At 43.7% G+C, this 16274-nt stretch overlaps 2 protein-coding genes across 2 annotated transcripts in view; one reads left to right on the top strand and one right to left on the bottom strand.

The window, feature by feature from the left end:
* The first annotated feature begins 316 nt into the window (after nt 1-316).
* Nucleotides 317-4906, top strand: LOC149342682 (eukaryotic translation initiation factor 3 subunit J-like). Its single transcript, XM_089545156.1, has 7 exons — nt 317-489; nt 599-684; nt 1238-1289; nt 2580-2789; nt 3673-3831; nt 4367-4440; nt 4719-4906. Exons 1-7 carry the CDS (start codon nt 474-476, stop codon nt 4830-4832), a joined length of 711 nt encoding a protein of 236 aa, XP_089401282.1. The 5' UTR covers nt 317-473; the 3' UTR covers nt 4833-4906.
* Nucleotides 4907-6019: 1113 nt separating this feature from the next.
* LOC149342681 (spatacsin) overlaps nt 6020-16274 on the bottom strand; it is a 51251-nt gene continuing 40996 nt past the window's right edge. The window contains exons 32-38 of the mRNA XM_089545147.1: nt 15805-15948; nt 13377-13627; nt 11715-11877; nt 10427-10512; nt 10155-10304; nt 8331-8482; nt 6020-6310 (exon numbers count right to left, since the gene is read on the bottom strand). Coding sequence (XP_089401273.1) covers nt 6127-6310; nt 8331-8482; nt 10155-10304; nt 10427-10512; nt 11715-11877; nt 13377-13627; nt 15805-15948 — 1130 coding nt within the window. The 3' untranslated portion in view covers nt 6020-6126. The remainder of the gene's footprint in view (nt 6311-8330; nt 8483-10154; nt 10305-10426; nt 10513-11714; nt 11878-13376; nt 13628-15804; nt 15949-16274) is intronic.

Below are 16274 nucleotides of genomic sequence, written 5' to 3'. Positions count from 1 at the left end.
GTCTGGCCGCTCGAGCCGCAGCTGCTCTAAATAGGTTTTTCGCCGCGGCGGCAATCATTTTTGCTTGCATATGAAGCAGTAGCACTTATCGGCCAACACGTCTTTGAAAGAATGACGGTAACGTAGACTACGTCACACGATAAAATATCGGCAGACGCGTTCTACGCACACGCGCATGGCATACGCAGCCTTATTTTCTTTTTCTTTTTATTTGAGTTGCTTGATAGCGCTGTCGCTGCCGGCGGCATGTGGTGTCAAAACTGGTTGAAATTTTCGTGTACTATGGCTATCGCGGCACTCTTTCAGGTATCCTATTCTTGAAATCTGTCGAAAGTGTTGTTTCCGATAGGCGCTGCGTTGTTCCACCTCATTTCCACCCGATGAAAACGGGAGTGAAATGCGAGATGGAAATGCCAAAATCGCTCACTCGTCGCGTCAGGGCGCAGACCACGTGACCCACTTCAGGTGTCAAAATGGCGGACGACTGGGGTGAGCATATGCGGCACATTGCGCGCAATACATGCTTGCGATTTTGGTCAGGCGCTGAAACTTCGCCTTTGTCTCAGTGCTGACATCACCCAATGTGTGACTATTTCAGAGAAGGATGACTACGAGCCACCTTCCTTTGCTAAAAAGCCGGCTGTCGGTGACAGATGGGAGGGCGAAGACGAGGAAGACGTGAAGGCACGTATCCGCTGTATCTCAGCGCTGCGATTCGTATTATTTACCTGCTGTCGGAATAAGATTCCTTGCTTGATGTCGCACAACTCATGCGAGGTTCACAGGCGTTGTTGAAGCAGCAACTTTTGACTGTCGTGTGGCTGTCGCGCCGCACACGGTGTACGACGTCAACACGGTGCCATGCTTTAACCGTGCGGGCACATGGTAACGGCTGCGTAGTGGCACTTGCACATTGGCCGGTACTCGTTGCCGTAGCTCGCGCAGTAATATAATATGGAAAGTTCAGGAATACTAGTAGATGTGAACCGAATGGGGCTTGCTTAGATACGTCCCTGACCCTTGTGCATGCAACTGTTCGAGCGGAATTAACGGTTTCGTATATTATTTTATTGAGAGAATTGTGGCGTGATCGTTGTAACTACATTGCTAATATTTATGAAGTAAGTACACAGTGATTAAAGAAGCTGTTTGAGATCGGCTAAAGTCCGCTGTGCGGCTGCCACCGCCCTGCGGGCTAATATACAAGTATTCCTAACGGTGCTTTAACTGCTTGCAGGATAACTGGGACGATGACGACGAGGAGAAAGAGGCAACGCCTCCAGCCGAAGGTTGGTTATCGCTTGCTGACCTTATTTCGTCGAAGTTAAAGTGTGCACTTACTAGCACAGCTCACCCTTCACACAATTCGTGGAAGTACCTCGTAAGCGTCGACTTGCATTACGCGTGTTCGCACTTCGGAATTGGCACTTGTGTGGCTGGCTGACAGGCGTAGTAATTTTGTAGGTATTAACGATTGCATTATGTACCACATTTACGTTTTATTTCATGCCTGTATATTGCCCATTCAGCAGAAAATCCTCTCTAAGCTTTCTGTATGCACTGGATCTTTCACTGTGTAAGTAACTGCATTTGGCTATATATATAAATATATATATATATATATATATATATATACATACACACACAAACGGTCGTTCATACATGTTAAGAACTAGTAATTCTTGGGAACTGAAATGTCCTGAAGCAAGTCCCCTAAGTGGTGCGGTGTCAGCTGTCTTTCTATATTCCATGGAACAAAAGTGTGCCAGCACTGATCATAATCTGCCATGATGGCTCAGCAGCTGTGGTGATCGAACTTGTTCTTATAGCAAGGTTATCACTGACACTTTAAAACGTATCATCATGTGGTAGTGAAATCTTTTAAATGACTTCAGTGCATTAATGTTATGCATTGGTATTTCGGTGGAATCTCGGGGACGAGACCTTTAATATGCTTCCATGGACAGAAAGGTGGTCCACTGAGGTCTGGTTCCAGGTGGTCTGGTTGCAGGTACTCGGCTCAGTAGATGAGGGCCTTAACCACTCAGCCACCGCGGTCTCATATTCCCTGGCCTGCATTGCGTACAATGTGCAGAATTTCGGATATTCCGAACTTTCTCCCACGCCACTACGGATAATATGAACGTGCCCACCGCACCTGGGATAATAGGAACGTGTGAACTGCGACCACACCCTCCAGCACTAAGCCACCGATGCCGCGATCCCATTAGCAGTGGTGCGTGGCCTGCACATTGCACATCGCACGAGTAGCGACGTGTGGCCACACAGGCGTGAATAAATCCCGTCAGGTGTAAAGAGATCTGTTTTAATGCTTTTTTCATGCTTCTGCTTATGAATTTTGTTTGTTTGGATGATACGAATTTTTTCACCGCCCCGTGAGATTCGTATCACTAAGATTGTACTGTATTCTGCTTCGTATGTACCAGTGCACATTGTGTCAGTATGTAAAATACAGCTGACAAACACTGCTGCCAAAACATTAACTGTCAGTAGTTAGCAGTGTCTTCTACCTAGATAGCAGTGGATGTCTCTGACCATTGTTTGTGCTTGCAATGCAGCTGTGCCAGCTGTCGCTCCCAAAAAGAAGAAGCCGCTGAGCCAGATCATCCAAGAGAAGGAAGAGCGGCGGCGGCGGGAAGCCGAGGAGAAGCGGGCACGTGAAGAAGAGGAGCGGCCTGCACTGACTCCCGAGGAGGAGCAGGCCGAGAAGCTTAGGCGCCAGCGCATGCAGGAAGAGGCCGATCTGCAGCTCGCAAAGGAGGCCTTTGGTTAGTGCCCGTATTGTGCTTGAGGCATTGTCGCATCACTGCACTATTTCAGTTTCACTGTGTGTACCAAGACATATTTTTGATGTGGGTAACTTTGAAGAAAGTTATGTATAGGCTGGGGGGTAGTGTTACACCTTTGGAAATTGTTTCCTGAATTTCCTCCTGATTGGCACTAAAAGAGGGATCGCCGTGAGGTCATTTCTTGGTAACCTGCACTCATTATGAGCAAACTGCAGGACTAATGGTTGCCTCAGTTATATTGCATTACTCCTCTGTTGCACCGGCTGCAGCAGTGATATTTCCACAAATTTCTCGAGTTCTTCGCTCTGGCCCCCTTCACTGAGCCCAGTTACGTTTTCTTTCCCTTGGTATCCGTTTGACAGTAATGGACCAGCGATTGTCAGTTGTGTAGATTACAGGACCTGCTTATGTCCGTTTTAAAAACAAATTGAAACTCAAGTAACCTTGAATAATAACCTCCATTGGGTTTTTATTGTCGCCTTAACCTAGCAGTGCTACAGTCGAAGCCGGATATATTGAACTTGGTTGGGATAGCTAAACAGTTAAATATACCGGCAATTTTTGTTTCAAAGTACTGCCAACTATGGCAGGTGACGTCAGAGAAATACAAGAGGCCAATAACAATAGAGTAAAGAGATCAGTTAACCTGATGCAAAAGTTTTCTTGCCATTTCACTTTTTAGTGATCTAACCTGTGATGCTTTAAAATATGTATGTCATATTCTTTTATTTTATCTTGACACCGGAGTGTCAAAGCAGTGGAACTTAATTAGCAGAGAGCTGAAAATACACACTCGTGTTTATTTTATTACTGCTGTCTGCTGCCTTTTAGTGCATGACAATTCTGTTTGTGGTTCTTTCAGGACTGACGGATTCTGATGGCATCGAAAACCTTCAACCGGTGACGAGGGATGACTTTGACAACCTCCGAAAGGCTTTGGCAGCTAAGCTGACATCATGTGAAAAGTCGCCACACTATATGAACTTCTTGGATGATCTTCTCAGGGACCTTAGCCTCAACAGTAAGCACTACCCCTGTCACTGTATGAGGTGTCGCTCCTAACTTCCCTTAGGCCACTATGTCTACTCACTGCCATCATTTAACGAAGTTTTCACGTCTTGTGTACTGGTGTGACTAACGGCTGGCTCCTTGTGCGGTGAGCAGTTTTACTGCCCCCTTCCCCTCCATTTAATATATATCTTACCGTCGGATTGCTATTTAATGACCTATTGTGACTTTCTTCAAATGCCTTTGACATTCTTTACAGTGCAGATCTCTCAGTATTGTTAAAAGGTCCCTAGTGTAATCAAAACGCACTTTCTATGCATCCCTTGTAAAATATCATGGGATTTATTTCCCAGTTGCTTCAGTATGATGTGTGCTGCACATCAGGAACCTTGGGTGGCTGAAGTTAATCCAGAGTTGCTCTGTGATCTCTCGTAGGTTAAGTGGAACCACACCAGCACTAACCTCTTTTCTCTGCAATGAATGCACTATGAATGCCTTCTGTTAAGTTCTTGTAAAAATTGCGTATTTACTTTTTTCCTGTGTTGTAGTGGAACCTGAAGATGTAAAAAGGCTGTCCAGTTCTCTCAATGCAGTTGCCAATGAGAAAGTCAAACAGCAAAAGGTAAGCATTACATCTGCTTCATTTAAAATTCTTCACTCTTGAACATACATGTATCAAACCACAAATTGATGGTCTCCGAGGTGTTTGTGGAGAGCTGTAGAGTGCAAGAAAACTGTTCACAAATTGTTTTTAAAGGATAATCAGTGACATGCACGTGTGTGTAAACAAGCCTTCTGTAGCGTTGTCTGTTCTGCTGTAGCTCATATCAGTTGTCCTATTCACTGCTTTTTATTTTGCCTGTGTTGTGCTTGCTTTTACAAAATATCTGCTTTTTCCAGCTGAAGCACAAAAAGAAAGGAGGAGCCAAGAAAGGAGCTAGCCTGCATGTTGGAAAGGATGATGCTCTAGATACCTTGCAAGATTATGGCAATGAATACGATGACTTCATGTAGCGTTGGCCACCCGTCTAGTTATTTATCCATTGTGTTTATACTTCTACTGCAATAAAAGGCTTTTCTAAAAGATATTACTATTATCTCCTTCTTTGTTTTACGTTGGCATGCATTGCTGGGTAAATTTAAGTTGACGGTTTGCATGACTGAGAATGGAATCGTACATTAGACTTTGTCTTAATAAGGCATGGACATAGCTAAAATTTTCAGATGGCACTTCTCTGCATCATTTGCTCATGTGTCTCTTGTAATCAACTTTTCATGTTGCTGCTGAATGTGGCGATTTTATTCTGATGCCATCTTGGGACAGTTTTTGACTGCGTCAATGCCGATGTTATCATGCCCTACATTTAGCTAATATGCTTCCCATGAAAGTGTTGCGCAAAATATAACACTATCTGTAGTTTAGAATCTCAAGAATATTTTTGTACATTAATGAGGCAACGAGCTACTTGGCCGTTATACACAAAAATGTTGAGCTGCCGTGCACCAAACACAAGGTTAAATGTGCACCTTTTCAGTTTTAAAGGTTTTTAGAAAGTTGAGGTGCCCACAGCTTGTCCTGTAATTTGAAAGCCAACTGCATACTTGAGCTGTGGTCGTGGTCTTGAGAAATTGGTTATGCTAGGTTGCATCTCTGGCAAGGCAGGCATTCAAGGGAAACTGATGCATACGTCTACGCCATGCTTACGTGCATGAAAGTGCTGTTGCAGCAGCTTTGTCAAAATGGAGTCTAATTCTGGGCCAGAATAATACCATTTCATTTTTATTGCATTGTCATTTGAAGTTTAGGGTCTAGGAGGTTTAACGTCCCAGGCATTAGTACTAAGGCTGTGAAGGACGCTGTAGTGAAGGGCTCCAGAAATTTGGTCACCTGGGCTTCTTTAACGCACACTGACCTTGCAGAGTACATGGGCCTCTAGAATTTCGTCTCCATCGAAATTCGACCGCCGCGGCCGGGATTGAACCCGCGTCTTTCGGGTCAGCAGCCGAGCACCATAACCACTGAGCCACCGCGGCAGCTGTTATTTAAAGTGCAAGGGCACCAATAGTGTCACAGTAATTTACCCCCATGATGTGCTCTAACGTTGCGCAGTGATGTCTAACTGTACTGCTATAACATACCACAACAATGTGCTCCATTACAAAAGTTAAGGTTGCACAGTGATGTCTAAATAACATTTAGGTTCTGAACAAAAACAACTTTATTGCAGTAAAAACAGTTCCTCAGTAAAGCTCTTCTTTTTACACAGAATATAATATTTTGATCATTGTAGAAAATATTGAGTCATGGCTATCGGACATCTTGTTCAAGGCGGTCTTGAAGGTAGGGGTGGTCTTGCAGAATCTTTGATGCTAGCCGTCCAAATCCAAGCCTTTTTGCTAACTGCAGCCGTGACTCCAAGCAAGGGAGCCTTTCAAGAACATGCTCAAGGGCTTCTCGACTCTTCTCGTTTCTTGTTGGTTCTGCCTCGTATCTGAAAAACAAGCACCCTTTTTGTTGAAAATGCTTCTCAAATATAATCACTTACAAAGACTAAGGGTGAAGGCAAACACCAAAGCATGCAGCAATTGTCACTGCATTAGCTTCTCAGGTGTGCCTCCCCCAGTTTTGTCACAACATGCAGTGAGCAGCTAGTTGGCAAGCTGAAGAGGTAGCATTTCACTAAGCCCTGAGGGCTTTAAGGGTCCATACCTGTGCTAACCACAAATACTGGCTTTCTTTGCATGGTTTAAAGGGACAGCGAGGAGAGCTCTACTGATATTTTTTTTTTAAAGCAAAATCCGATAGTTCGGCATTTCATGGCTTTGTTGCCACTTGCCCGCCAGCGAAAGATGCATTTATTTCTAAGAAATTTGGATTCGATGCATTTATTTCTAAGAAATTTGGATTCGAAGTTAAAAAGTTTTTCCCGCCGCTCTGATTCAAACTTGGGATTCTCTTATGACGACACAGGACTAAGTGACGTGAAACATGACGTGCACGTGACGTAACGCACACTCTGTGATTTCTGGCCGCCAGCAGTGCGGCCTAGCAGCAGCCGGAAAGAAAGCTACCGCCGGCCGCACGTTGAAGGCATCTATCGGCTATTGCGGCCGCCGCTACCGTCGCTTTGTTTGCGTTTGCACCGGCGTTTTGCCAGCATTACGATGGATCCCGTTCTCGAAGTCGACAACGAAGTTCTCGCAAATAGACACCTTTAGCATACCATGGACCTTGTTACCGTTAGCGGGATACCGGGAGCCCGCCTACCGTCGGTGAGCAGGTGCTGATTGGTCTCGATGCTGCAGGCCCTCGCGTAGCTGCCGGGTACGTGGCGCCATCTGGCGACGTCAAGGAGATTTGCGCATGCATTGGCTGCGCCTCAGTGATTCGTAGCTTCTCATGTCCCAGTGTCGCTAGAACTATTAGTTCTAGCAACACTGTTTTGTCCTATGACGTCATCCCGCTTGTACTTGCGAGTTTGGCCTGTGGCGGCGATACCTGTATTTTGGTCCTTGCTCTTTTCTACGTTACAAGAGCTTTGTTGTCAGTATGAGTGGAGTTTTTGTAATCAGGAGCTGGTATTCTGTCCACACAAGCCAACTTCAATTTCTCCTCAGTGTCCCTTTAAGAGGTAATTCTGGCACATTATTTTCATACAAAAAAACATACCAAGTATGACAATAAACTGCCAGGCTTTATGGCCAGTACAGTCATGACCCATTAATACAACCCTGGTTAAATGGACTCAAATTATGGACAATTTTTCTGGGGGCAAAAATTTTTAAATGTATGTATGCCGCGGTAATAAAGAATAAGGAAATTATCTGTGGACGTTAAGCAGCATGAAAATGCATATTGCCCACTGCAGCCCATGTATTTTTGTGATTACAGGAAATTTTGAATGCCTCAATCAAATGTTTCCCTTCATGCATTTTAACTGAACAACACCAATGAGAGGCAGTGCTAAAGTTTGGAGCGATGGCTTTTTTGTTTTGTGGTGTCAAGTTTTACAGTGCCCAGGTGTTTTCTTGACATACCTTACCATCATGCCTATCACAGACCACTAGCCGCTTCAAACTGCACCACATTATTTTAAAGATACTGGAGAATAGGATAATGAACTTGGGGCTCCGGAGCTTCCAAGATGTATAGAATTTCCACACCATTGCCCGCCCCTATGCAAAGAAGCTGGCTTTATTTCTGTTATTTCAATATTAATATTCTGTACTGTTGTTATGATTTGTTATTATTGATATTTTTTTAATAGCTTCTTGCTCTAGAAGCAGAACCTAGCAATTTTTTTTCTTCAGGACACGTTATTACTGCCAACTCGCTTTATGGACAGTTCTGCTCGGAAACAAAAGTGGCCAAATTAACGAAGCATGACTGTACATACTTTTTACTTGAATATGCCATGGAAGAAGCACTTATGAGCGAAATGTGAAGCACACTGTTTTTGTTGTCCCTTTGCAATGTATACCACCAGCCTGTGCAAGTACAAGTGAGCCTACTTTATCACCAGCTCTTGAGCATGCTGAGGAGTCAACTCGCAGACTGAGCACAGGTCTCTCAGGTACCCCCAGTCCTGGTTGAGCAGTACCCTCTGGAAAAGGGCAGCACTGTGCCATCCCTGAAGCCCATATGCCTCTGCTATCATGACAGCCTGCATCAGACAGACGCACAGAAAAATATGAAATACCACCATTGCATGTAAAAATTAATAATTTGCACTTTCCACTAACTTGTTAACATCACTCAATAAGTGTTATTTTATCTTTGTCCTAGCATGAAAGAACAAAACACGCTGGCACCACTGATGATTGAACGTTCAAAAATAAAAACATGGCAGCAAGAAGTACCAGGGGGGTTTTCAGATCACATTATCTCTCCTAAAGTTCCCTCTCTTTGTTTGTCCGATACTCTCTAATACAGTGGAACCTCACTATAATGGAATCGTTTGAAAAAGTAATGGATGTCACAAAGGATATCACAAGCAAATCACGGGGGGGGGGGCCCCTTCAACTTCGTTATAATGAGGTCCAACAGTATACTGAGCAAAATAATTTTAAGACAGCAGCGAACAGGTAAGCAAAACCTGGCTACACAAGTGGTGCAATGCTGTCCCTAACATTAAAAACTCTGATGCATGCACTGACCACCTAAATAAGCGATGAGTGATGACTCCATTCATGTCTCAAATAATGAAATACAGGTATGACATTCCTTTTCATTTAGCAGACAGAGATCACTCCAACTGAGGCCATAAAATGAACCATTTAAATGATTTTGAACAGAAGCAGAAATGATGTACAGCTGTGGTTGGCAGAAATGGCAGAAATGATCGGGATAAAAATACAGCAAAAAAATTGGAGGGGACATTAAGATTCACCTTAAGGGTATGAATTCGTAGCTTGATTGGTTAATGGACCATTTGCAGAAATTTGTAAGTCAGCTTCTCTGCAAGGCTTGTTTTCCAACCGAAAGTTCTGTTCCCAGACGACACACTCACATTCTTTGTGGAAATGAAAAGAGTCAAGTTCCCCCTCCTTCTGAGTAAACTCGGTAATGTTTGCCAGTTTACTTCAAGATGGCTGGGGAGAGAGCCGTTGAAAGAGTGCAATGGTACAGTATAGAAAAGGGGTTTGCAGTCAACCTTCTATAGCACTGCAGTAGAGGCTAGGAAGGAAATAGAAGGAAATGGGCCTTTGTTCCTGTGCTGGCAGCAGTAGTAAGTTACCTCATACTAAACTTTCTAAAAACTTTTTTGCCGAACAACACCGTCGCTCCAACTTACTTCCTCACCCTCACCCCACCCCTTCCACCACAAGCCAGAACAAGGAGCAGCCCACACCCCACAGCATTGTGACAAAGGACGGTCTCCCTCCTTTTCCTGCCTCTTAGACTCTGCTGTAGGCAGAGTACGACCATCCGGAGTTTTCATTCGCTCAAAGAATATCAGTATGTCGTCTGCATTTGAGACCTTTTGGTTAGAAAACAAGCCTTGCAGAGTAGATGACTTACAGGTTTCCACAAATGGTCAATTCCCACATATGCAGAATGTCATTCACTACTTTACATCCATAGATGCCTGTAAGTCCTCGCACCCCTCCTGGTGCAGTGGTGAAGCTGATGCAACACTGCCCTGTGAGGGCAGGTGCACCCAGCAGTAGGCCTTGGGCGGCCCGGTTGCTCTTCTCGAGCAACCAATCATTATTTAACTGCCACCTGCCACGGTGGGCAGTTTGCTCACTATCCGATGGCTCATGCAACAAGGCTCACACAATGTCCTCCCAATGATCAACTGTAGCGAACAAATGTGCTGAAACCATATTCACCTCAAAAAAATATGGATGCTGTGCCACTGTGGTGAGGGCAGAAGAAGGCGTCAAGTTGAGCAACTGAAGTCTCAGCTTGAAGTAACGCAACTGGAGGGCAACCAGCTGTGCTTGCCGAGCACATGCTTGGGCCCTCAAAAGACACTCTGCCTGCAAGTGGAAATAGGATGATGATCAGTTTATGTGATTATGCAGCAACATTGAACTAAGAAGGTGCATTTGCGAATGTCTGGAGATTGAGCACAAAACATAATGCTGAGAAGAAAACGCACCTTCACATAGCTTTCAGCTGCATCAGCCAGATCCTGCATCACTGTGTCCAAGGTCTGCTGTTCCTGCATGCTCCATGTCATGGGTCCTAATGCCAATTTACCAGTCATAAGTAGGGTTAATCATAATCATCCACTTGCCTGTGTTAAACGCTGCACATGATGCTACCAAATGTGGGCTGTGCACTCAAGGCACCCTGAAACGCACTTCACCAAAGCTGTCATTTTTTCCCAGAGGCTTTCACCTCTCAACCTCGCTATCTAGCTCAAAAGTACCGTTTGTGCAAAAGGTCTACTAGTCACTGTACACATGTTTGAATATCGCAACCCTTTCAATGATGTGCTCTTAGCAAGCTCCTCTCTTCCCCATGAAGTAGAAATCACGATGCATGGCAAGGGATTTAAGAAGACATGCTAAGGAACAAAATATTTTTTGTTAATATTTGTACAAAATGACCAACAAGAGCACTTCAGGGTGCCTTTGAAGTATGCCATATATCAACTGTTGACACCAGCCAATTTGTCTGCATTGGCATTGGTGCACTCTACCTATGCTCTTAAAATGCACCAGCAACTACATTAGAGAACAAAGGTTAAATGTACAGATGCAAACCCGAAGGAAATACTGCCTGTAAACTGGAACTGGCCACAGTAGCGAAACTCCAAGTCTTACCATCAAGGTGCCAGAATAAGACTTGTGCCATTCAGCACTGAAGTGCAGAGTAACACGAGTTACACTCAAGTTACACGAGTTATATTCAAGTGCGGTGTAACAGCATTCAAGTGCGGTACTTTCGCTGTGGTGCTATGACTGGATAGTATTTTGCAAAGCAGCGTTCCTAGAACATGAGAAACAAATGCTACAACAGTTGTATCATTTATGCTCTCAGTAAGAGTAGCCAAGCAGCAAGGAAAGCTCACAAGGACAGCAAGAAATGCATGTTTCCAGTCATGTAAATATATGCAGAGGACACGTAACGTGCATATATAAACATCATTCCACAAGTAAAATTGAGTAATGAACTCCACAGTTCGTAATGGGTGAAGTGCTACTCAACTTCCATCAGCTAAAACAATTGTAAAAAAGCAGCCTGCACTAGTACAAATGCATAACACACACAGGACCGAAGGTCACAGTATTTTGCAATATGGAAAAATAAAGGCAAAAACAACAAAGAGAAGCCAGAAACTGAGCAGCCATGACCCCAATGTACACAAACACAGTCAGAAGATAAACTACCACACAAGCTGAAATATGCAAAAAAAGAAAATGATGATACTGGTACTTTACCATCACTAGAAAGTCTGCTTATCTTCTTAAGAGCTGCAGACTCTAGGTTCTCAGCAATCTCACGATGCATGTTGAAATTCAGAGTAAGCATTGAGTAGAAATCTGTGTCTGTGCAGCCCCGGTGCTTGAGGTAGTCGAGCAAAGCCACACGCAGGTACGGCACCTGGCAGTGGAGAAAAAAGGGAAACAAACACACAAGTTCAACAACAACTTTAGGTCTTCTAACCTGCCCCTTTGACTGCTGTCCCAGAAAACACTTCAACAGGAGCAACAAAGTTAGTAGACACTGAAGAAAATAAGGTTTTAGTTAAACAAGAGTAGAATAAAAAATCACTAATGAAAGAAACATGCATTTGTATACAAGTATTTACATATGCGCTTGCAAAATACTATCTAGTTCTGTTATCACTGGTCTTTTTCAGTGCAATAATTCTTAGCTAAAGCAAAAAAATAGATGTGAGAATGAACGAAATTCTGCAAGGATTCAACACTGCAAACATCGCGACCATGAACATTAACAATGAAGGTCAGCTACACATGAGCAACATGACCTTTAAGGCACATTATTTAAGCAGCCAGCAGTGAGAAAAAAGGTTACCCAGGAAGAAAATATGACACTCCCAGCTGCAAAGAACAATTCACCCTATGCATCTGCGCAATCTTGTTAACAATGGTCAATAGTCTTGCGAAACAGAGGAGCAATTAAAGAAAAATTCTTGGTCAATGTGCATAGTTGTGACTAACGTAGTTGAGTTGATCTGCATAGACAGATGAACACACAAAGGCTAAATGGGGGGAATGGCCACTACAAGTGCTATTGCACTAAAAAAGCTTCATGGGTTGTCTCTAGGAGTTTGAAAATTCTGGCACAAAGATTTGCCACTACAGTCATACACTTGCCTAGAGCGCACAAACGAAGCAGTGCACTGTCATTGACAAGCAGCCTAGGCCTTGCATACAGTTTTTCACGACTGTGGCTTATCACTCACGTTTTGAAAAGCTTGATCAAGTGGCACAACTCGCAAACTCCCACCACAGCATATCTGAGAGCTCTAAACAGGTGAGTAAAAAGCACTGTACTAGTGGTTTCGGATGGTCTACCACCATACTCTTCAGTGCAGCGGAACTGCAAAAATCATGCCACAGAGGTTACATATCACATGCTCCTTAAGCAGGCATGTGCCACAGTCATCATTTCTATTTCTTTGTTCCTGTTCGTTTTTGCAGAACGAACTGTTTTACCACGTCTCTGCCCAGGCCCAAGATGTGATCGCAGTGTCGAATGTCCATGCACTGAACTGTTTTCAACATTTTCCTGCACGTCTGTGACAACCACTCAGGAGGCTAGAATGCACAACGACATGTTAGCCGCGGCTGCCTGTAAGTTTCAGTCATTCCAATTTGGCTATCAAGTAGTACTGTGCTCGAAGGTTGTCAATTGCAGGTGGCCTACAAGTGTAGTGTACAAAGCACAACAGAAGCTCTGGTGCCAACTTTCTTTTCGCTCCCTTTTGCAGACATAAATTACCACACAAAGCAGTCTTTCTTTTTTTTTTTGTCGTCGTTTCATAACTGCCTCCACCTGTTCACAATGTCACTTTTCTCCTGTTCTGACGCCAACAGCGTAAGCACGCAATTGGGATGGGAGCCAGCAGCACTGACCTTTTCCATGCCCTTCTGGAAGAGCAGCTCAAAGTGGTGGTGCTGCTGGAGCAGATCAAACACGTAGGTCATTTCGCTGTAGCGCGCCATGCCGGTCAGCAGGGACACCAACAGGCCGAAGTGGTCACCGGCCACCAGGTACGGGGTGAGCCGGTGGCAGCGATGCAGCACCCGTGATATGCCCTCCATGCTGCAGGCCTCCAGGAAGCAGCTGTGCGCACGCACGCACAGCTCCACCTCCACTGACAGAGCTGCACACAGCAGAGTGCAGCAGTGGAGTCAACAAGTGTACGGCTTCTGCACAGATGCAGTTCTGTTGCCAGCAATAAGGCTGAGAGAGATTCGGGCAGAATGCAGTTCAATGAAAGAACGACACAGTAACATCACTGCCTCAGCTTACTGCACGTTCACAATGCTATAATAAATGCTGTCCCAACTAGCCACCCAACTGAACATGCTGGTGCTTCACAAACAATCCACTCATAACAAAGCATGGAATATTTGAGTTGGGCTTCTGTTCCAAAGAATCAATTCATCTCCAAAAACGAAAAGAAACTAAAATGGAAACACAGTTCTGGGCTTGTGACCGAAACTTTTGTGGGGTACGAGGGGGGGGGGGGGGGGGGGGGGTATGAACAGCAAGATTGAGCTTCTTAAGAAAAGTAGCCATGGGTTTCAATTGGTGCTGCAGGTGATAAAGTAAACACGAGGTATTGAGCATTCACTTTCAGATTCCTCATTATTCCAGAAGCACTTTCATACTGGCAGCTAGCTCGCCCTCAAGACAATTTCACAGCCAGTGCAGAAGGGGCTTCGCAAACACCATTACACTTTCCTGCGTGTTTCTTGTTTGCTGCAATAACATTTTGGTTTCCCGGCGGGAGCCTGCATTACTCACGATTATACCTCAAACAGGCAAATTCTGCATCACTTCCAGAAAGTATGCATTGCATTGTGACAAGTGAAACTTTAGCGCCATGTTGTGAGAGAAGGCATCGTTGAGAACCCATGTCAACAGGATTCGGTAAAACTAATACAGGCTCAAAGCTGTGAGCAGTGCTCAGATTTTATAACCAGACTGTTTTTTCACATCAGAATGTCTTCTAGAAGGCCCTCCTTTGTCGTGAAAAAAGCAGGACAGTAGAAAGTTGTTGATGCATTCCCGGTTTGCACGATTTGAAGGTTCATGACTGAATATGACTGCTGAATATGATGAATATGACTTGGTTGTTTGTATCATACGTTCTTCTAAACAATACCTTTTCTCCTGTATTTTTGAACAAAATGTATCAACAAGGTTCTACCACACTGCATTGCATGGCCTAACTTAGCACTTTTTTGCCACAACATTTAGTAACGCGCTTTGCAACACACCAGCATCATAAAATAAAATAAATCGACATTTTCAAGCTCATTTATTGAGTTTACTGAACTCACTTTGAGATGAACATGTTCTGAAGTGAGTTCAGCATTGTTGATGGTGGCCTAGGACAAAAAGAGGTATTTCTTCCTCCGTGCTAATCTAATCAGACAAAATTACTCGAATTCCAACTGCTGGAAATAAGTAAAACGTGTCAGAAATTTGTAGGGCTTTGAAAGAAACCACGAATAGTAGAATTTTAGTTTTGCTGAGTTAGCCACATAGCGCAACTCGCCAAGCTGAAAAACAATGAATAGATTCGTCATACCCGATATGGTGAAACATGGAACATGTGCACACCACGGGCAAACTATTGTAAACAATCCACAACCACACTCCCTTCTTTATTAAATCGGTTGGAGCAAGCATCCTTTGACCCGCTTTGTGAATCAAATTCTAAAATTAAACTGCTTTTGTCATGTTTGCCTAAGGGACATGCATAACACATGTGTTGTTTAATGTTTAGTGGCCTTTGTTAATTTGTTTATTTAATTTCACTGTGTTAAATTTTAACAATTGTCCTAAGCTTAATGATTGTTCACACATGTGTTTTTTAATATTAGTGCTCTTCTTACCTGCGAAACAATGATACGATAGCCATATCTCTGTCAATGCTAACATGGAATAGGCCAGGACTCATGTCAAGCTGTCGTCATGGTTTTTGGTCCCATTTCCTTCCCTCCAAAAAAAATGAAATAAAAATTAAATTGAATTGTATTTAGCAAGGAAGCAATTTTCATGTCCTTCATAAAGCATGCAATATTGAGTATGCTCACGTTGGAAGTCCTCCCTCATTTGCCGCTGTCATGACGCAGCTAACTTGGAATGGCTGCATTTTTGTACCCCTTAGGGGTTTTGCACGCTTTATTCAAAAGTGCTTTATTCAACAGTTCCAAATTCCAAAGCATATACCACCTTTTATTTTTCAAATCCTTGACCCACGTTTCACGGGACACCCTATATAACTGTGTTCAAATATTGGCAAACACTAAAAACTTAAGAGCATACCTTTGAAGCTGCTGCGAATGGCATCAAGATTAGGTGCACGAGCCTTGAGCAGGAGATTTCCCAGCAAGCATGGATCATTGCACAGGCCCACTGAGAGATCCCAGGAATTTAGAATGGTGTTTTTCGTGCTTGCACGGCCACGTCCTAGTGATGGCAAATGACAACAAGAATCAGCTGCACATACAAATACCGAACAAAGCCTCTTAGAACTCCCATTTTTCTGCTCCACATGTGGATGAAAAAGGATAAAAAAAAGACAGTTCTGAAGTTGCGAATACCAAAGTGTAATATATTTCGTGAAAGCTAAAGAAATGCTCTACAAGAAGTTAGCAAAATATAAAAATCGAATTTTTCCACAAATCAATCTCACCCCGCATTAACCCTTTACAAGACACAAGCTGTATGCATGTCTCACAAGCATAAAAATGACAAGTTTACATTAAGAATGGCTCTGTAAATTGAATGACAAT

The sequence above is a fragment of the Amblyomma mixtum genome, chromosome 5, assembly GCF_055824585.1.
Source record: "Amblyomma mixtum isolate Tamu chromosome 5, ASM5582458v1, whole genome shotgun sequence".
Lineage (NCBI taxonomy): Eukaryota > Metazoa > Arthropoda > Arachnida > Ixodida > Ixodidae > Amblyomma > Amblyomma mixtum.
Note: the sequence above shows the minus strand (reverse complement) of the source record. Positions and strands in the feature narration are given on the sequence as shown.